Source organism: Fistularia commersonii, chromosome 1, assembly GCF_037954325.1.
Source record: "Fistularia commersonii isolate RoL2024-O1a breed Wild chromosome 1, RoL_Fcom_v1.0, whole genome shotgun sequence".
Classification (NCBI taxonomy): Eukaryota; Metazoa; Chordata; class Actinopteri; order Syngnathiformes; family Fistulariidae; genus Fistularia; species Fistularia commersonii.
This window is the reverse complement of record NC_141284.1, coordinates 1,856,432-1,877,211: the sequence shown is the minus strand read 5'-3', so window position 1 is coordinate 1,877,211 and position 20,780 is coordinate 1,856,432. Positions and strand designations below refer to the sequence as shown.

The 20,780-nt window shown below is 52.7% G+C and overlaps 2 protein-coding genes and 1 long non-coding RNA gene across 3 annotated transcripts; 1 reads left to right on the top strand and 2 right to left on the bottom strand.

Annotated features, from left to right (window-relative positions):
- Nucleotides 1-938: 938 nt before the first annotated feature.
- On the bottom strand, nucleotides 939-12,822 carry grin3bb (glutamate receptor, ionotropic, N-methyl-D-aspartate 3Bb). The gene is made up of 9 exons (XM_086164789.1): nucleotides 12,343-12,822; nucleotides 6,352-6,905; nucleotides 4,924-6,019; nucleotides 4,432-4,577; nucleotides 4,224-4,339; nucleotides 3,800-3,951; nucleotides 3,565-3,729; nucleotides 2,911-2,969; nucleotides 939-2,831 (listed from the first exon to the last, which is right to left on the bottom strand). Exons 1-9 carry the CDS (start codon nucleotides 12,820-12,822, stop codon nucleotides 2,156-2,158), a joined length of 3,444 nt encoding a protein of 1,147 aa, XP_086020915.1. The 3' UTR covers nucleotides 939-2,155.
- A 344-nt stretch (nucleotides 12,823-13,166) lies between these two features.
- Nucleotides 13,167-20,702, bottom strand: wdr18 (WD repeat domain 18). Its single transcript, XM_086140190.1, has 10 exons — nucleotides 19,754-20,702; nucleotides 19,433-19,543; nucleotides 19,208-19,341; nucleotides 17,352-17,493; nucleotides 17,127-17,270; nucleotides 16,972-17,036; nucleotides 16,306-16,430; nucleotides 15,107-15,270; nucleotides 13,415-13,483; nucleotides 13,167-13,335 (listed from the first exon to the last, which is right to left on the bottom strand). Exons 1-10 carry the CDS (start codon nucleotides 19,997-19,999, stop codon nucleotides 13,207-13,209), a joined length of 1,329 nt encoding a protein of 442 aa, XP_085996316.1. The 5' UTR covers nucleotides 20,000-20,702; the 3' UTR covers nucleotides 13,167-13,206.
- On the top strand, nucleotides 15,298-18,852 carry LOC147237038 (uncharacterized). Its single transcript, XR_015104282.1, has 2 exons — nucleotides 15,298-15,646; nucleotides 17,084-18,852. It is a non-coding gene; the product is annotated as an uncharacterized LOC147237038 (long non-coding RNA).
- Nucleotides 20,703-20,780: the final 78 nt, after the last annotated feature.

Sequence of the window (20,780 nt, the reverse complement as noted above, 5' to 3'; positions counted from 1 at the left end):
CTTTTTTTCTTGTATGTGGAGCCAGTTCGGCTCGAACCAAGGAGGACAACAGTAGACGACGCTACGAAACCAAACGCCGAGAAAAGTCCGAGGACCTGGACGTGACTCGAAGGCGCCAGAAAGTAGAAGAGATGGAAAGAGGTTTGGTTTCACGGTTATATAGTGTACAGTATTACTTTATTTTGCGCGGCATAATAGAACATACGGTATTTTAAGCCAAACAAAACAAGTCAGGTCAGTCGAACTTTATTCGCTTCGACCGACTTTTACACGACGTCGCTTCCCAAAGTCGCACGAAAACATCTCGACAGATGTTTGAGCGTAGCGTAGCACATAAAATCGGTCGGCGGTGAGTAAGCACAAGAATTCATACATAAGGCGATTTTTGAGAAGGATCTCGGTATGCTCCGCTTGTTCAGCTTTTAAGCAAAACTTGTTTGGGTTCATTTGAAAAGGTTGATTGTTCTATCCGGAGGAGGATTTTTTTTCAGTAAATATCAATGTTGGCCCGCAGCTTTGTCCCAGTTTTGAATTTTGGCCGACTGTGTATTTGAGTTACTGCCTTACGCGTCCCGCAGATTTAGAGGAAGTAGAAATCACGTGGACGTCTTGTATCCAAAAACGACGTTCCGATGCCGGATCGTCTTGTCATTTCTCGTTAAGTTACAAGAGAGTAGCCTTGGATTTTTAACGAGTTATTTAATTTTTTTAAACATTGTTCAATAAAACATCTCACAGTGTTACAATGGCATCAGGAAGAAGGTTACGACATCATGCGAGATCTTTTTTTTTTTTTTTTTTTTTTTTTTTTCCCGTTTTGAGGGAGCGTTTCCTTTTGGATTAGTGGAACCAAGTCCTCTGCCTGGAACGCGCCTCACTCCTCACCTGAGTTCTGTTGTTATTGCTGATACCAGGACGAGATCCCCCACCCCTCCCCGCGCTCTTTTATTTTGAAATTTCATCACGGCACGACGTCACAATTCTCGCCTCCGATTCCCGTCTCTGAAAAAAAACGAAGTACTTGAGAGAAGGGATTTAGGGAAAACAAGTCCCGGTACTCCTGAGCTACTTCACTAGCTATCAGACGAACACTTTACACAAAACTACAAGGTTCCCCGAAACGTCTTCATCAACATTTTGCACCAAACTATTGAAAACATCAGACAATTTAACGAAGTTTTTAAAAAAAACAGTTTGCTTTCCTGCTCCTGTCATGGTAAACAGCTTTGAATGTCTTTAAATTTACTCACAGGTTCTCACTGCGACCCGTCCGTTAGTGCAAAATAAAACTCGTCACCTCAGGCTTTAGCACGCTCGTCACGTTAGCATAAGCGTTTTTTTTTTTTCTATGTAGCCCACATATGGTAAATAGCATCTTCGCTCACCGATAAGAGGTCGGGCGGGCTCTTTGGGGTCGGACCGGTTCCCCTGCTTCTAGTCTTCATGCTAAGCTAGGACTAAGCTAAGATAGCGTAGGGTTCTCACAATTGTACACAAGATCTCCGCATGGAAAGTCCTTTGGGCCTGTCGCCGTCTTGACATATCGGGCAAAAGAGTAGCGGGTCGGGTCCGCGAGTCCCGCGCTACCTCAGGGTGAACGTCCACCTCGGGGACTCAAATACCTGAAAATCCCCAAAGTCGAAAACAAAAGGAAGACTGATGAGGCCGATAGCCACATTTTTCTGACATCTTCTAAAGCACCTCCGGGGAAACTGGACCGGTCTCTTTGCGACGGATAAGTTGTCGTCTCTCCTCTCTGTGTTAGCCGGAGGCTAGCCTCCTGCTAATTAGCTTGAGGCGCTAAACCGCATCGCTCGTTGATAATCGCGTTGACATCTCGCAGCTTCGCGGCTCTGCTTGTGACGCGAATGTTGACATTTTGTTTTTTTTTTTTTCCCCCAAACGAAACGCCGGCAGCGGTGATGTCACAGTGATGTCACCTTCTCAACCGCCCAGGTCGGACTGCGACAGTGCGACGGTCACGTGGCGGATGGAAAATATCATTATGGTCTGTTTCTGATAGAGACACTTGTTATTCGTCTTTATCTAATTATTAACGCTGTTTTGGTTGTAAGCTCTCGTCGGGGAACGGTGACGAATCGGTGATCGCGTTTCACAAATTCCCTGAAAATGGCGGCGGGTCACGTGACCCGCATCAGCTCCTCTCATTGGTCAGTTTTCGGGGGTAGGGTCGGACTTTGGACAGGACTTTGTGAGGCGGATCAGTCATGGTCGTTACGCACTTTGTATTGGCCGGCAGGGGCATCGCCATGGTGACGGGGGGGGCCGCCGTTGTCGCCGCGTCGGTCGTCGCCATGGCGACAGGATGGTCCAGGAACGTCTGGATCTCCGCCCTCCTGGCGAGCGCCGTCCTCAACTGCTGTCTCATCTCTTTGATCTGCTCCTGCAGCTCCAGCAGCTCGCCAGGTTGGGGCGGTGCCACGGGAACCTGGGCCTCAGGGGGCGGAGCCACCGCCGCCGCCGCCGCCGCCGGGACGTACCCGCCGGAGGAGGAGGAGGCGGGGACGGGCCGAGCCAGGCTGAAAACCGACGCCGGCGGCCCTCCGTTCTCGCATGTCCGACCGGTAAGCCCCTCCCTCTCCGGTTTCGTCCCGCCCGCCTTGGCGTCCGATGCGGAGAGGCGAGCCAGCAGGCGTCGGGTGTTGAGGGTTTCCAAGTAGAAGTGGACTCGTTTGAAGTCCTGGCCCTCCTTGGCGGCCTCCTGCTTGGGTCTGGCGTTTAAGTCTGCGATGGTCTGCGATGCTCGGACAGCCGGCGTGGCGGCGGCGCCGGGGGGGCTCGGAGAAGGCGGAGACTTCACCGGGTCGCCGCTGGAAAGGTCAACAGAAGAACCGGTAAGGACACTGGAAAGACTCATGTGGTCTGACGGTGATCTGGAACGGAACTGGCCTTTTCTCTCGCCGCCGTTTCACGTCTTCGTAAGTCGCGTTCAGCGCGCGGTGGATCTTCTGCCGACACACAGACATGATGGTGTCACTTGGACATCACCGTTTTGCTCAGAGCCTGACGACCCCTGGAGGGTCAAGCACACTTGCCAGAAATGCCCTTTTCTGTCCGGGTATGTCCCGGAAAATGAGTTCGGTCTGGAATATTCCATGACCGTCGGTGGGCTCAAGGGATTGAGTGACCCTAAAGGTCACCGATGATTCCCAGAGGAAGCTAAATAAGATCCAGTGCTTGACATTCCTGAGTGGAAGCCCGTGAAGGGCATACAATACCGTAATTTCTGGACTATTGGGCGCACCTCAATATAAGCCGCACCGGCTAGCCGATCGCTATCTCGGGCTTCCCCCTGCGCGCTAAAACCGTCAAAGTCGTCTTCTTCGGTGTCGGAGTTGGACGGACTGAGAATTTCCCGGTCATTTCATCGGTCCGACATGACGAGGATAAACGTTTTAGCGCCGTGAAGCTCGTTAGCCCCGCCCCCCCCAAAAAAAGTGCATATATTAGCCGCAGCGTTGTTTAGGTGAAAAAAGTCGCGGCTTATCGTCCGGAAATTACGGTACTTCAGTGTTGGCACGGGTGAAAGTTTGTCGGGCTGACCTGCGAGGTGTGCAGCCAGTACTTCAGGTTTTGGCGGCGGCGGATGTGCGGCAGTACGAGTTGGTAAAAGCCGTGTTCGCCCATCAGAGTCAGCAAGGCTCCGCCCACTCCCACACAGAGCAGCACGAAAAGACCGGAAAAATGGTGGACCCCCATCTGAAGAGTCTGAAGGAGAGAGGATGAAGATAGAAGAAGAGGAGACCCACGTACCGTCGATGTCCACGACCCCACTGACCTCGGTGACGGCGAACACTCGCTTCCCACATGGAACCACCTTGTACCACTTGTCGTGCAACAGGTCCATGAAGCCGTCCGACTTGTACCTGCTGATGAACTCAGACAGGTTGGAGGTCAGTGGGGAGTTCTGAGGGACGCCGATCCCATAACCTGGAACACCAACCAACCAGAAAAAATGAACAGCAGCAAGTCAACCAGATAAGGATAGAAGAAGACCAACACTGGGAACGGGCGGCAGTGCCATCAGACTCGCGGGCGTCTCAGAGGTCCAGATGTTGTGACTGCTTTGGACATGAAGGTTCAACAGCACCCTCCATTCCCAAGTCCCACCTCCACATGGAGAACTGAGACCCGACCCAAAGATTCCTCAATCTCCAGCATTAGGTGAGGGGTCCACCTTCAAGACCAGGGCTACCGTGTACCTTCAATGGCAAATGGTTTTCCGATAGTTGCCAGTTTACAGTCGGCGTCGATGGAGACCTCGTAGTCCAGCAGAGCTTTGTCCATGATGAAGGCGTCAAGCTGCGGTGGGTCAGTCCTGCAACAAGAAGACACTGTTTAAACACTACAACCACAGTAACTCCCGCCCCACAACGCAGCCGGGTCGTCCCTTGCGGCCGTCGATCTTACATGAGCATGGCGACCCCTGTCGGCGTCGTCGGCTCATTGAAGCGCCTCATGTAATCGTGCATCTCGGGGAAACTCTTCTTCATGTAATCCTCAGCGCTGCTCTCTCTGACAGTCCCGAAGCGGAAGCCCTGTGAAGGATGCTGTAGCTGGAGGCGCCAAGAAGGAGATCAGGAAAAGGACAGAAATGAAAAGGTGTCAACATGACCTTGTTGGGATACGAAAACTCCGATCCTGTTACGGAATTCGGTTCCCGCTCTAACGCCCCTGATTCCGAGTGCCGTCGGGAACCAGAATCCAAATCAAGAACTGAACAATCGGGAGCATTCATCTTCCCAAGATACGATGTTAAGGTAGTCCTGATCCAAAATGTGGACCCAGGACACCAACGCTGATCCGCTTAATCCTAAGCCCTGATCCTGACCCTGCCGTACGGATGACTGCCTCTGGATTCAGTCGGGAACTACAGAGACGGGAGGCGACGTAGCAGTTGACCTTGGCATCGTGGATTCCCGAGACCTCCTCAAAGGTCTTCTCTCCCACCATGACAGCGGCGAGGTTGGCGGTGTAGCTGGACAACACCAGCAGGCAGAAGATGGCCCACAAGTTCATCAGGAACCGGCCCGTCCAGCATTTGGGCGTTTTGGATGAGACGGTCCGTCCGAACAGGATGGCGTAGCAAAGGTTGAGCGCCGACGAGTAGGAGAAGACCCGCATGCGGTTCCGTCCGTGAGGCGTCATGCCGAACGGACTCTTCCACTCGTACAGCGTGAGGAAGAGGGCAGTGATGTGCAGCGTGAGGAAGATGCCCACCCACATGGACCAGTGTAGCGGCCACATGAAGGCACCGATGGGCGCCGCCGTGTCTTTGCTGCGCACTAGGATTCCCAAGCTGGTGGAGAAGAAGGGCGAGGTGAAGTCGATCACTCGACTGCGAGCCGAGTTGATGCTGAAAGAAGTGACCGCCATGTCCGCTAGACCTCTCAGAAGATCCCCCACCAGCCCCGTCCAGCGCCCGCCTTTCCAGGCTCCGTACTTCCCGTCGCCGACGATGTAAAGGTCAAACTGGAACTCCAGGTCCTCCGACAGCTTCTCCAGCATGTCGATACAGTAACCGTAGCAACACTTGCTGTATTCCGTCGGCAGGAAGCTGCTGTTTCCGCGGCCCACCTCGCTGAAGTAACGCTCCAGCATCTCTGAGCTGTTGGTGCCGGCGTCCAAGCAGAACTGACCCGCCGGGCAGCTGCCGTCTCTGTCCACGTCTCGGGTGAAGACAAACGGATGTTCTACCAGGGTCACCACCCGCAGGCGGCTCCCCGCAACTGGCATCCCTTCCCGCCAGATCCCCCCGGGCCTCTTGCCCCCCGGATGGTCGGTCTTGAAGCGAGGCAGGGGGCCATGCCAGAGGCCGTGGTCCTCCACATGGAGCTCCCCGGCTTCCCAGCTGCCAACGGTCACCCAGGTGGGCTGCCCCACCGCGTCCCGCTGCAGGCTCCAGATGTGGAAGCGCTGGGAGGTTATCACAAGCGAGTGGTCCAGTTGAACCCCGACGGGACCCGTAAGGCCGGGAAATGACACGTTTGAGAGGAACCTGCAAACAAGACGCCAAAGTGAGGGGTGGTGATATCAGCCGGGTGTTTTCGAGACTACTCGCTTACATGTTGACAACCCGTAGCTATAGCGCAAGATCATAATTGCGCTAAACGTGACTTAGCTTACCCTTAGCTCAGTGATCTTTGAGAAAATGTAGAGACGATATGAAAGAAATTTTGGGTGACCAAAAAATGGGACAGTGCACTCCTGTCAAACAATTCTGTGACCCGCGTCACGCCGGTCCAGTTAGCTAAGGGAGCACCATCCAAAGGTTAGCTGCGTCGGAACTGAAGTGAAAAGACACTCGGAAATCTTGGAAATCGCATTTACCTGGGCAGGAAGTGTCCAGGATTAGGCACGAGCTCGGGTCCCTTGTCGTTTGCGGCGGCGGCTGCTTGGACGATGAGCTGCAGGGCGTCCGAGATGTAGTAGTCCAGCGGCTTCCTGTCCACCGGTCCGTAGGCCAGCAGGCCGAGCGGTAGCCCGATGGTATGCAGCGCCTCGGGGCTCAGGGGCTGGCCCAGCACCCAGTGCATCAGGGATGAGCTGAGGCCGAGGTCGTGGGCGCTACGCAGCACCGCCGCCGCGCACAGCGGGTCGGTTCCAAACAGCAGCACCGACTGCGGCAGCTTCAGCCGGAAGTGCCGGGCCAGGATGTCGTGGATTTGCGCGTGGTCTCGCGCCGACCGCGTCAGGTTCAGGAGGCCCTGCAAGTGCCAGACCGGGCTGCTCTCCAGGAACCGCAGGAGACCCCGGGCCTCCTCCCAGCCGCGACACAACACGGCGGTGCCTTCGCTCCAGCCGGACTGTCGCAGCACCGCCAGCAGCAGCTCGGACAGACCGGACTCCGGGACCTCCATCACCATCTGAAGATGGAACTGGTTCTGCACAGAACGGGCAATCGAGCGAACCAGGAAGAAAAAAGGTTAGCGCTTGAGCATTAGTGAAGTTCAACGATGAATAAAGCTGAGTTCTAATTCGTCAGATGACTCTTGACCTTTCGCTCCCCCGGAGGTCCGAGTGGCTTCGTCTGAATGTCAGGAGCACTGAGCGATGCGACCGACAGGACCTACGTCAGCCGGTAAACCATCTCTCACAGGGGGGTTGTTTTCCCTCGGGCTCCTCTGGCCAAGACCTCCGCTAGCTCGTCTGATATTTATCGATTCCGTGACCGTCCGAGTCAGATCTGTTCCGAAATGTGTCCTCGAACCTCGATAAGGTGGTGATCCACATGAGGCTGGAGGTGTTTGCTCCGGACCTCCTGTCCGGTCTCTGCAGCAACTCATCTAGAGGGTGTCGCAGACTTTTGTCCTATGTCTGACAGCCAACCTGCCTGACCGGGTGATTACCAGCAACTAATGCGAAGTTGGTTAATTGCTACTCATGCTAAATTGGTAAAGCTCAGTTTGTTTGGCTACTGTTAATCCCAACTAGGGATGATCAACCACATGCAGTCTGCTTTGTAGATCCAGCACCGACATTGACATCTCCATTCAAAAAGCTGCTGGAGTTCCATTTGTAGCTCATGCTAACCTAACCTCGGTTTTCTCAGCTAGAGCCAATATGAGGCTAAAGTGGATCCCAACGAAGAAGCTGGCTGAAGCTAATGCTAACAAATCGCATGCAGTCTCCTCTGTAGCTCCAGCACAAACATCGACCTCTCCATTTAAAAAGCTGCAGCAGTTCCATTTGCAGCTAATGCTAACTGAAGCTCGGTTGGTTCATGCTAATTTGGAGCTAAAATGGATCTCAAATAGGGAGCTAACTCCAGCTAATGCTAACAAACCACATGCAGTCTCCTCTGTAGCTCCAGCACAAACATCGACCTCTCCATTTAAAAAGCTGCAGCAGTTCCATTTGCAGCTAATGCTAACTGAGGCTCGGTTGGTTCATGCTAATTTGGAGCTAGAAGGGATCTCAAATAGGGAGCTAACTCCAGCTAATGCTAACAAACCACATGCAGTCTCCTCTGTAGCTCCAGCACAAACATCCACATCTCTGTTTAAAAGCATTAGCTGGCTCAGCTAATGCTAATGCTAATGTCAAGCTCAAACGGACCCGCCCAACCCTAACCCCCCCTGCAGCAGAGTGTGGCATCGCAACAGCCATGATGTGTCTTCCTGGAGGTGATGTCGCTGCACACACACACACACACACACACACACACACACACACACACACACACACACACACACACACACACACACACGCCAGTCCTCTTGACAGCTGAATGTTACGGATCAAACTCCTCTACCCTCCACCACCTCCTTCCCCATCCTACAGAGTGGGAATATTTATCTGTTCATTACGAGAATTTAATTGGCAGCAGACTTAACGAGGGGCTTCAAAGGTTCTCCGGTCTCCCCGGATTTCTTTTTCTTCACTTTTTTTTTTATTGATTTCATCTTTCCTGACTTGAAAGTTATTTTTAAATTTTTTAAAGAGTGAGACCCTCAGGTCACAGTTAATTTCTCCTTGTGTGATGGGTTTTACCCTGCTGTCCCTGTCCTCGTTTGTGTGTGTGTGTGTGTGTGTGTGTGTGTGTGTGTGTGTGTGTGTGTGTGTGTGTGTGTGTGTTGGGGTGGAGGGGAGGGTGGGTGCTTTCAGCCTGGCTCCAAATTCCAGTATTATTATTCACGTGAAAACACAGATGAAAAGGTGCAGGCGGTCTCATTTAAAGCTTTATCATTTTGACGTTGCAAATTCATTCATTCATTCATTCATTCACTCACACATTATATAGAGAAATATAACCTTTCACTCATTCATGTGGATCATGTAGACATACAACCATTCACCCTCTCATTCACATGTCATGTAGGGACGCACAGCCATTCACTCATTCATTCATTATTAAAACGTACTATAGAGACATACAATATCCATTCATTCATTCACACATTTGAAAGAGACTTATTATTCACTCACTCATTTGAATCATGTAAATAGACAGACATTCACCCTCTCATTCACATGTCATGTAGGGACGCACAACCATTCACTCATTCATTCATGTTTTTTTCTAGACTCAACCATTCATTCATTCACATGTCATAAAGTCACACAACAGTCATTCATTCACACATTATATACAGACATACAGCATTCATTCATTCATTCATTATTAAAACGTACTATAGAGACTTACAACCATTCACTCATTCACATGTTATGTCGACCCATACAAACATTCCCCCTCTCATTCACATAGAGTCATATAGAGACACACAACATTCAAGCATTCATTCATTCATTCACACATTTTATAGAGACACACAACCTTTTGCTCACTCATTTGCATCCTGTAGACACACAACCCTTCACCTTCATTCACACATCTGGTCTCCCATGAACCTCCTACATGTGTTTGGTCTGCAGGGAGAACATGAAGGCTCCACCTGTGGGACCTTCTCGCGGCACCATTAGAATCACATTCTCACGGATATTGAAATTCGCAAAGCAAAAAGAAACAAGGTGAGCAGGCCCGACCTCTTCTTTGTCTCTTCAGCAGAGCATACATGTCTGCACCAGTGTCCACCTCAACTCCCGGAGCACGACTCAGCGGGAAACAGCTTCTCACCTGCTTCTTCCCACGAATGGAGAACATCTCATCCCATCCCGAGTCTCCACCCCTCCCCGCCAAGAGGTAACGTCTGGATAAGCCCGTCGGGTATCTCCTGCCAGGAACGGCCTCCGCTCGGATTATTTAGTCTCGCCGCTCTGCGCTTGGACCTGAATGCGGCGACGGGTTGGGTTTGGGGTGGGGGGGGGGGGGTGGGGGGGGCTCGGAGCTACCAGCCAATCACGCGGCAGAATTTGGCAGCGGTGTTCGGTTCCGGGCGAACAAATTCAAATCCTTTTCATGGCCTCGTAATCGTGCGTTCTGTGGCTCCGCCCCTTGTCATGTGACATCATCGCCTTGCAACCTCTTCACGACGCTCCTGCAATTTGAGTCTGTCAGTATTCACTTCCCTCCGAGTGTGTGTGTGGGTGTGTGTGTGTGTCCAGTGTTGATACGTTATCAGCTGTCTTGTTTATCAGCCCGCGGGGACCGAAAGCCTCGGCAGCCAATTATCAGCCCATTAAGCGTCACGGCAGGAGGGTCCGCACCGAATTCTCCGCCTCGTCGTCTCGCAATTATTCGCCCCCCGTTTGACGCCGTTTCGGTGATTTAGAAAAAAAAAAAAAATGGCGTCGGGCAACTGTTTTTAGTCTTCTGGAGCGCCGCTGATTTCCTCGCTTCTGATTGGTTCTCCCGCGTCACCTGTTGAGTTGGTACGCCCCGGCCGGGACGTACCACTCTCCACGCCGCCTTCATCTGTTTTAATGTTTGTTTACCCGATCAAAAACATCCGATCCGCCGTCGTCATCCGTGCCTCGGTTCGTGTTGGCATGGCAACAGCGACGGTGCGGTCGGGGGGGCGGAGGGGGGGGGTTCAGGTGTCACATGACGACAAACGCAACCGAACTTTCACCGAGCAGTGGTTTTGACGGGTTTGATGAAAGGGAATCGCTGAGCGGTGTGTGTGTGTGTGTGTGTGTGGGGGGGGGGGGGGGGGGGTTCATAGGGAGAGCCTTCAGATCAGCGCACACACACACACACACACACAGACACACAACACTCAGAGCAGACCTTTAGCAGACACACAATAGATTCACAACACACACACAACAGCGACGCAAAAGACTCACATCACTCAGAACAGACCCTTAGCAGACACACAAAACACACACACATACGCACACAAACACACAAAACAAACGCACAACAGACACACAACACTCAGATATCACTCTCAGAACAGACCCTTAGAAGACACACAATAGCCTGACAACAGACACACAACCGACTCAGTATACAGACCCTTAGTAGACAAACAGCAGACTCACAGTGGACTCACACACACACACACACACACACTTACAACAGATATACAAAAACACAGAACAGACACACAACAGACACACAATAGACTCACAACACTTGGAGCAGATCCTTAGCAGACAGACAAAACACACACACACACACACACACACAACAATCTCACAACAGACACACAACTCTCTCACAGCAGTCAAAACAGACCCTTTGTAGACACACAAAACACACACACACACACACACACACAACAAACTCACAACACTCAGAACAGACCTTTAGCAGACACACAACACACACACAATAGACTCACAACACTCAGAACAGACCCTTAGCAGACACACAAAACACACACCCACACACAACAAACTCACAACAGACACACAACAGACTACCATCACTCAGAACAGACCCTTACTAGACACACAATAAATTCGCAACACACACAACAGCGACACACAACAGACTCACAACATCCAGAGCAGACCCTTAGCAGACACACAAAACACACACACACACACACACACACAACAGACACACAACACTCAGACATCACTCTCAGAACAGACCCTTAGCAGACAAACAGCAGACTCACAGTGGACACACACACACACACACACACTTACAACATACAAAAACACAGAACAGACGCACAACAGACTCAGAAAAGACACACACACGTACCACAACAGACACACAACCGACCCCCTTCAAAGCGGTCCATTCCGAAACCCGGGCGGGAAGAAACGGTCACCTTGAAAAGTCCCCGCCGCGCCGTTAGCTTAGCATCAGTCGCCCAGTTCCTATTGCGAGAAGCCCAAACGGGAAGTGAAGCGGAAGGTTTTAGCCCAATCACGTCGCTGCGAGCTCCAAAGGATTTGCGTCGGCGGATCAAAGAGAAGCTAGGCTCCGCCCACCGAGCCAGACTCCGGCGAGCACCTGTCCGCGATTTACCTCCGCACTCCTGTTCAATAATAGATGAGCGGAAGTCTAACCGGAGCCGCCTTCTCTGCAGGTGTTTCGTCCGACCGGCGGGAGGCCGGAACAGAAACACATCTTCGGCGAATCGCCGTGCGGCCGAGATGCCGAGATCTTCCTCCCGGGAAACGCCAAACTTCTCGCTTTGCCCGTTTCCAGCAGCTTCTGCGACGAAGCATACAACTCCTGCCCCGGAAAAGACACCGGGGAAAGAGTTGTCTGGAGACAGGGGGCGGGGCCTCTGGGTGTGGACCAATCGGCGGAGCCGGAACAGAGCGCGTGACCTCCTCGCAAACAAACAAACAAACAAACAAACAACCTCTGAAGATCAAGAACTTCCGTCTCCGGCAGAGCGGCATCACTTCCGCCTCCAGACAGGTCAAGGTCAAATCGCATCCGACGGCACCGGCGTCCAGAACCGGAACCGGAAGCGGATGGTTCAGGGCGTGCAGCAGGTGACTTACCTGCGCGCGCAGCGGCTCGTCCCGTTCGACGACGCTGAGGAACGGGACCCGCAGGACCGCGGACAGGAAGTCCACCTGGACCAGGTCCCGGCGCGTCTGCGGGAAGGCGAGCACGGCGGGAACTCCCCGCACCAGCACGCCGTCACACACGCACCGCAGCACGGACTCCGGGTCGGCGGCCGCCGGGTGCCCGGGCACGAGCTCCAGGCTCACGTTGGCGGGCGGAAGCGCGGAGCTCGCGGCCGGAAGCCGGCTCGAGGCGCGGCTCAGCGCCGCCTGGACCCGCGCGCGAGCCGCCCGCTGCGCCGGAAGGAGCGCGCCGACGCGCAGCGCGTGTCCGGCGCGCGGCGGCACGCGACACGACTGCGGGTGGAGGAGCAGCAGCGGCGGCGGCGCGAGCAGCAGCACGAGCTGCAGCAGGATCAGACCGGAAGTCCGGGACCCGGACCGGGACCGGGACCAGGACCAGGACGGAGTCATCCCGCCGCCGTGCTGTCCGCATCGCTCCACCGCAAACGCGAGAATGAAGATCGGAGGGGAGGTGTTCCTCCTGCCGGGGAGGAGAGGAGGAGGAGGAGGAGGAGGAGGAGGAGGGAGAAGAAGAAGCGGAGCTGAAAATTAACCAGAAAATGTTGTCAGAGAGAGAGAGAGAGGAAAGAAAGAAAGAAAGAAAGGAGGTGAAGATCCTCCTTATTTCTTCTGGAAATAAAACCAGAAAGGAAGGAGCTTCTCCTGAAAGTCCTTCCATCTCACATCAGCCCGGTTGCAGCCGAAGTTGTTGAAGGTGACCTCGGCGGGAGACGAACGCAACGGACGAGAAGTTCTTTCCTGACGAAACTTTATTTAGAAAAATCAAACGTGCGTCTACGTGTGCTTGGTGAGCAGCTGGCTGGAGAAGTCGTAGAGATCTTTGTTGACCTTCTTCAGAGTTTGCACCTCCTCCTCCAGCTCCGACACCCGCACCTTCGTGTTCTCGCCGTCCCCGAACACCGACTGGGGGCGAGACGGCGTCCGTTAGCCGGCGGTGTCGTCGGAGCGGGGACGACCTCCTCGCTAAGCCCCGCCCACTCACCTTGTCCGTCACGGCGTTCATCAGGGAGTTCAGCCTCTGAGCTTTCTGCAGGTACGTCTCCTCCTCGTCCTGCAACGCCCAAACAAATCGGTGCGTCAAAAAGAAAAACGTCTTTTCTATCTCCTCGTCGTCGATGCTAGGTTGCTAAGCTAAGCCACGCCCCCGATGACGCAGGCTACCCAATCACCGCGCGGCGTTGGACGTCCAAGTCCCGGGGACGCTTTCTTCAAACAAGCTACGTGGAGGTCCTTGCACCCAGATCTGGGAAGCTAGGACTTCAACTGTAAACTGTTGCTAATCTGCGTTAGCTTGCTTAGCTTGGGCTATGTTAGCAAGGACGTTTCCTGCGGAGTCTCCATGTTCTCCCCATTGCTATCGATGTCTTGATGCCCAGCTTTTAGGTATTCACCATTATGGCTTGCCGTCCGCTAACGTTAGTAGCTCTTAGCTAGCTGGCTAAGCTAACAAATCCAGAGCTTGTGAAGCTACGTGGAGGTCCTTGCACCCAGATCTGGGAATAAGAATAAGAACAACTTTATTAATCCCGAAGGAAATTGGAGGGAAGCTAGGACTTCAACTGTAAACTGTTGCTAATCGGTGTTAGCTTGCTTAGCTTGGGCTATGTTAGCAAGGACGTTTCCTGCGGAGTCTCCATGTTCTCCCCATTGCTATCGATGTCTTGATGCCCAGCTTTTAGGTATTCACCATTATGGCTTGCCGTCCGCTAACGTTAGTAGCTCTTAGCTAGCTGGCTAAGCTAACAAATCCAGAGCTTGTGAAGCTACGTGGAGGTCCTTGCACCCAGATCTGGGAATAAGAATAAGAACAACTTTATTAATCCCGAAGGAAATTGGAGGGAAGCTAGGACTTCAACTGTAAACTGTTGCTAATCGGTGTTAGCTTGCTTAGCTTGGGCTACGTTAGCAAGGACGTTTCCTTGCGGTTTCTCCATGTTCTCCCCATAGCTTTCGATGTCTTGATGCCCAACTTTTGCTATTCCCCATTACGGCTTGCCGTCCGCAAACGTTAGTAGCTCTTAGCTAGCTGGCTAAGCTAACAAATCCAGAGCTTGTGAAGCTACGTGGAGGTCCTTGCACCCAGATCTGGGAAGCTAGGACTTCAACTGTAAACTGTTGCTAATCAGCATTAGCTTGCTTAGCTTGGGCTATGTTAGCAAGACGTTTCCTTGCGGAGTCTCCACGTTCTCCCCATAGCTTTCGATGTCTTGATGCCCAACTTTCAGGTATTACAGCTTGCCGTCCGCTAACGTTAGTAGCTCTTAGCTAGCTGGCTAAGCTAACAAATCCAGAGCTTGTGAAGCTACGTGGAGGTCCTTGCACCCAGATCTGGGAAGCTAGGACTTCAACTGTAAACTGTTGCTAATCGGTGTTAGCTTGCTTAGCTTGGGCTATGTTAGCAAGACGTTTCCATGTTCTCCCCATAGCTTTCGATGTCTCGATGCCCAACTTTCAGGTACTACAGCTTGCCGTCCGCTAACGTTAGTAGCCCTTAGCTAGCTGGCTAAGCTAACATAGCCAGGGGGTCTTTGTAAACAATTCCAGATTGCAAGGTTAGATCCAGTTCAGGTAAACCCTGAAACCGGCTGCGGCGAAGGCTCGTCGGCCTTAGCGACGGTAACTAAGGGGGAAGGGGCGGGGCTTATCGAGGGGGGGGGGGGGGGGGCGGCCTCACCTGCGCGTAGAGCCCCAGACGGACGCACACGTCCCCCGAGTCGCCGCCGTCGCCCTCGGAGGCGTGCAGGTTCCGGCTGAAACGCGGCAGCGGGATGGCGGGTCGGCTGTCGGGCAGGAACATGTTCGCCGGCGCCACCATGATGACGGCGTTCGTCACGGGGCCTGCGGAGCACAAACCAGAGGGCCGGCGGTTTCCCGTCACAGTTCAGGTGAGATTCAATAACGTCCCCCCGGTTCCGAGGCCGAAACGATCAACGAAATCGATCGATAACCGTCCGAATCGATCAATGAGATTCCCTTCCAGGCTGGAGGTTGTGCAGAGCGCGGAAGAACAGCCGCTTCCGTCGGGAATCAAACCGGATCAAACCGGAAAACCTGGCAATCAGAAAGTGTGTGTGTGTGTGTGTGTGTGTGGAGGCAAATCACACAAACACACTCGACCCAGAAGCTACGAGAGCCTTCCAGCAGGGACCCTCATCTTCACCGGCATCACGTAGTCGTCGTGATCTTCATCTTCATCATCGTCATCCGCCTCAAGGTAAGAAGCCACTCCAGCTTTCGGAGACGGGGAAGCGATTCCCGACCCGGGTTCGTTGCCGTGGAGACGACCCGGCGGCGGGAATCCGGGTCGCCGAAGACCCCCGATGGTCCCCTGATCCTGGATCTGCGCGGACCCTTTGAAGTGTCGGGGTGGATCAGCCGCGGTCCTTTCAACAACGGTTCGTGTGGAGAAGCTAGGACAGCGCGTGTGCGTGTGTGTGTGTGTGTGTGTGTGTGTGTGTTCGGAGGATGTTTAATTACAAAGTGCCAGTCATGATCACGGCGGCCGCTTCTTCCCCGTGTTCCTGTCAGACCTTCTCTGAACACGGGAGTAATAACTCTTTAATCAAGCGGCGGCGGCGGCGGCGGCGGCGGGGGGAACGCCGCCTGGCCGCGGGTGAACCCGCCACAATAAATCACCGGCCAATCGGCTCGCCGATCCGTGACTGATATACGCCGCCGGCCAATCAGACGCCTGGCACTTTGTCGTTGAATTATTCCTTATTTCGCGGCGAGGGGAACCCCCGGGTGCTCTTATAAAAATTGTCCGTTTGGCTTTTAACGCGCTTTAATTTGTTAAAGCCGTCTTTTATATATTTTTTTTTTTTTTTTTTACCGTCGGAGAGTTTTTAAGTGCAAAGGTGAACGAGCGCTGACCTTTGTGGGAGAGGCAGCGGAGGCTCTGCTTGCTCTGGACGTCCCACAGACGCACAGATTCGTCGTGGGAGCCCGAGAGGAGCAGCGTCCCGTCCATGGAGACCGACAGGCAGGAGACCAGGTTCCTGCAGGGGCGGAAATCGATACGTGAGAGCGATCGGGGAAACAAAACGTGGATTTCTTTCCACGGGTCACCTTGTCCTGAAAGGAAACCCTGGAGTGTGACAGGCTTTAGAGTTGGGAGGACGAACACACACACAGATGGACCTCACGGGTCACTTTGTTCCTCGACCTCTGGAAGTCCTTGAACGCTTCGTCGAGGATGAAATATGGATTTTCCTCCCCTTCTCCCCCCAAAGGGAGTCTTATTTTGGGGATAGGGGATGCGGGAGCCCATCCCGGCTGTCAATCGCAATCGCAGGTCCAAACGACCATTTTTTTCCCTCACTTTTTCAAATGAACCTGCAGATTAAACCGAGAACATGCTAACTCGGCACAGAAATGTCGGAATCGAACCGGCGAGGCCGAAGCGCTGACCACCTGACCTAATCTGTCCATTTTCAGAAAAAAAAAAACAGCAAAAACAAAATCAGCATCCTACCAAATGCATTTCAAGTGGTGGTACCTCTCTGTCGCCATGACAACGGGGATTTCCAGAAGGCTCACCTGTGTCCTCTGAACACCTGGTTTCCGTCGCCGTCGGACTGGAAGGACTTCTCCCGGCCGAGGCTCTGCGTTGGGCGCAAACCGTCAGCCGTTTTTTTTTTTTTTTTTCCAGAATACCTTCTCAAACATCCGAGCAGGACCTGGACCGCACTTGCCTGGTTGCACAGCGAAACCTGGAAGATGTTGCCGTCGCCGCCGCCGCAAAACAGGAAGTACTCGCAAGGGTCGAGGGTCACCGACATGATCTCCACGTCGAACAGGACCGAGACCAGCATCTCGCCGGAGGACACTTCCCACAGCTGGACGGGGACGGAAGAGGGGGAGCAAGAGGGGGTCACGGGAGAGCCGGAAGGAACCCCGAGCAGAAGGGAAGTACTCACCTTGACCGTTTGGTCCAGAGACGCCGTGGCCACACGGGCCTGCGCTCCCATCAGGCCGCAGTGAAGGTCCGTTATTGGCAGCGAGTGACGGGATAGGATGTGACGAGGCTCGGGGGTGTGGCTTAAGTCTAGCTGGATTACACTTACACACACACACACACACACACACACACACGGTACCAACAACGTCAGACAAACATGTGATAAACATGGCCAACAAACATGGCCGTCACAGCTGCCTGCTCTTTCCTCCCTTCAACTAACCACACCCAATGTGCTCGACTAGCTACACCGACTGTCCAACTACTTACGGCCAATTAACCAACTAGCCATGCTCACTGTACCCTTAACTAGCCACACCCACTGTACCCTCAACTACCAATACCGACTGTCCCCTCAACTAGCCGCACCGACTGTCCAACTACTTACGGCTAATGTGACCAACTAGCCATGGTCAATGTACCCTTAACTAGCCACACCCACTGTCCCAAACGAGGCTCGCTGACCGTACCCTCAAAACACCGTGTCAACTTTACCTTCAACTTGCCACATCCGCTGTACCCTTAACTAGCCGCGCTCACTGGCCTCAACTAGCTATTCCAACTGTCCCCAACTAACCATGCTTACTGTACCTTCAACCAGCCACACCCACTGTACTGCCAACTAGCCACTTGCTGTACCCTCAACTAGCTGCGTCCACTGTTCCCAACTAGCCATGACCACTGTGCCCTCAACTAGTCACTTGCTGTGCCCTCAACTAGCCACGCCCACTGTACCCTCAACTAGCCACGCCCACTGTACCCTCAACTAGCTATTCCAACTGTCCCCAACTAACCATGCTTACTGTACCTTCAACCAGCCACACCTACTGCACCGCTGACTAGGCACTTGCTGAACCCTCAACTTGCTGCGTTCACTGTTCCCAACTAGCCACGCTCAATGTACCCTCAACTAGTCACTTGCTGTACCTTCAACTAGCCTTGCCCACTGTACCCTCAACTAGCCACGCCCACTATACCCTCAACTAGCCACCCCTACTATACCCTCAACTAGCCACGTCCACTGTACCCTCAACTAGCCACTTGCTATAGCCACAACTAGCCACGCCCACCGTACCTTCAACTAGCCACGCCCACTATACCCTCAACTAGCCACCCCCACTATACCCTCACCTAGCCACATCCACTGTACCCTCAACTAGCCACTTGCTATAGCCACAACTAGCCACGCCCACCGTACCTTCAACTAGCCACCCCCACTATACCCTCAACTAGCCACGTCCACTGTACCCTCAACTAGCCACTTGCTATAGCCACAACTAGCCACGCCCACCGTACCTTCAACTAGCCACGCCCACTATACCCTCAACTAGCCACCCCCACTATACCCTCAACTAGCCACCCCCACTATACCCTCAACTAGCCACGCCCACTATACCCTCAACTAGCCACCCCCACTATACCCTCAACTAGCCACGTCCACTGTACCCCCAACTAGCCACTTGCTATAGCCACAACTAGCCACGCCCACCGTACCCTCAACTAGCCACGCCCACTGTACCTATAACCTGCCACACTCACTATGCCTCCAACTAGCCACTCACTGTACCTTGAACTGGCAACACCAACTGTCCCAAACTAGCCGTGCCCACTGCTCCAGTAGCCCACTGGCGTAGTTAACCGTTCCCACTGTTCCCAGTTACCCGCGCCTACTGCGGCATCAAAATAGCGACTGGTCTCCCAGAAACAGCGGTACCATCCCTCTCAACCAGTGACCTCCTCGCCAACCGTCGCGATGGACCCCTGTGACATCTGATTGGCTGGTTTTTAGACCCCGCCCCCTTAGGCGTGTCATACCCGGACAGGTTCCAGATGAGTCCTAGGTTGTCTTTCCCTCCGGAAACAAGATGGCTGCTGTCGTCCGTGAACTTCAGACAGGTGATGTCTTGATAGTGACGGCTGAGGACGGACAGGAGCTTACCTGTGGACACCTGACCAATCACAAGGCAGGAGACAGACAATAGATATATATTATCTTGAGATATATATTGTTTTGACGTTTTGAAACGACGTGGCGCTCACCTCCCACAGGTAGATGGCCTCGGCCACCCCTGCAGCCAGGAAGAGCCCATCGGGGGAGGCACTCAGACAGGTGACCACACCCGGACACACGATCTTCTGCTGCAGCTGGTCCTGGTGGGACGTCAAACGGTAAGACTTGCGATCGCACGTCCACGATTCGGAGATACTTCTTAGAAAACTAGTATGTTTTGCTTGTTTGCTTTGTTTTGTAAAGCCTTCTAAGGCCTTCTAAGCTCTTCAAAACTGCTCCCTCATGTAGCCGAAACCTACACAAAGGACTTCCTAAATTCGGGTCTGTGTGTCCCGGTGTTCTCCATCTACCTTCCTCTGGATCTCCCACACGTTGATGAAGTTCTTGCCGAACTGCGCGGACAGCAGGTATCCCCCGCCCAGCACGCACAGCGTGCGGGCACCGCTGTTCCCGCCGCGGTAGGACAGCAGGCTGGAGCCGCTGTGCGGGTCGAACACCGTGCAGTTCCACAGCTGCGAGCCGGAATCGCTGCTCAACACCACCTCCAGGGGCGCCGCCATCTTGGCTCTGATACACAGGAGGGGGCGAGAGCGCATGCGCGGGAGCGGCGTCACTTCCCTCACCCTTCCTATGCGCCTCTGGGAAATGTAGTTTTGATCCGCAGCTCCGGAAGCGGCTCAGAAAGACTAGGAAGACTAACTTTATCGATCACTTCATTTAACTTTATTTGTCTCACCAGCTAAGAGATATAGAATCAATAAATATACATATAGATATAAATAGACATATAAAGACTTGTTAATTCCTCTCCCTTCAGCTGCAGGGAATCTCAAAATCATTGTACTTAAGACCTTAAGACACTTTATAGCCTTGACTTGTTACTTTGACACTTAATAGTTTCATTTGTATTTCTTATTCCCCCCCCCTTTTTTATACTGTTTATACAATTTCCTACTATTATTTATTATTGTTACGTTTTACTTGAAACTCTGGCACAACAATTTCCTTTGGGATAAATAAAGTTATTCTCATTCTTCTTCTTATTCTTATGAAATAAATAGACAAACTTTATTGATTTCCATAGGGGAAATTCTTTTGTCTCACCTGCTGAGAGCTATAGAATCAATACATTTAAATATACATATACATATAAATCTAAATAGAGACAATTAGAAGATAGCAAAAGACATTCACAAATAAATAGGCTGCAGAGAGAACAACAACAACAACAACAACAACAACAACAACAACAACAACAACATCAAGACATCAAGACATCAAGACATCAAGAATGGACAACAGAATTAAAAAAAAAAAAAACAGCCAGGGTGAAAAGAGACAACCAGAACAACTACAAGGATAAGAACATAAACAGGG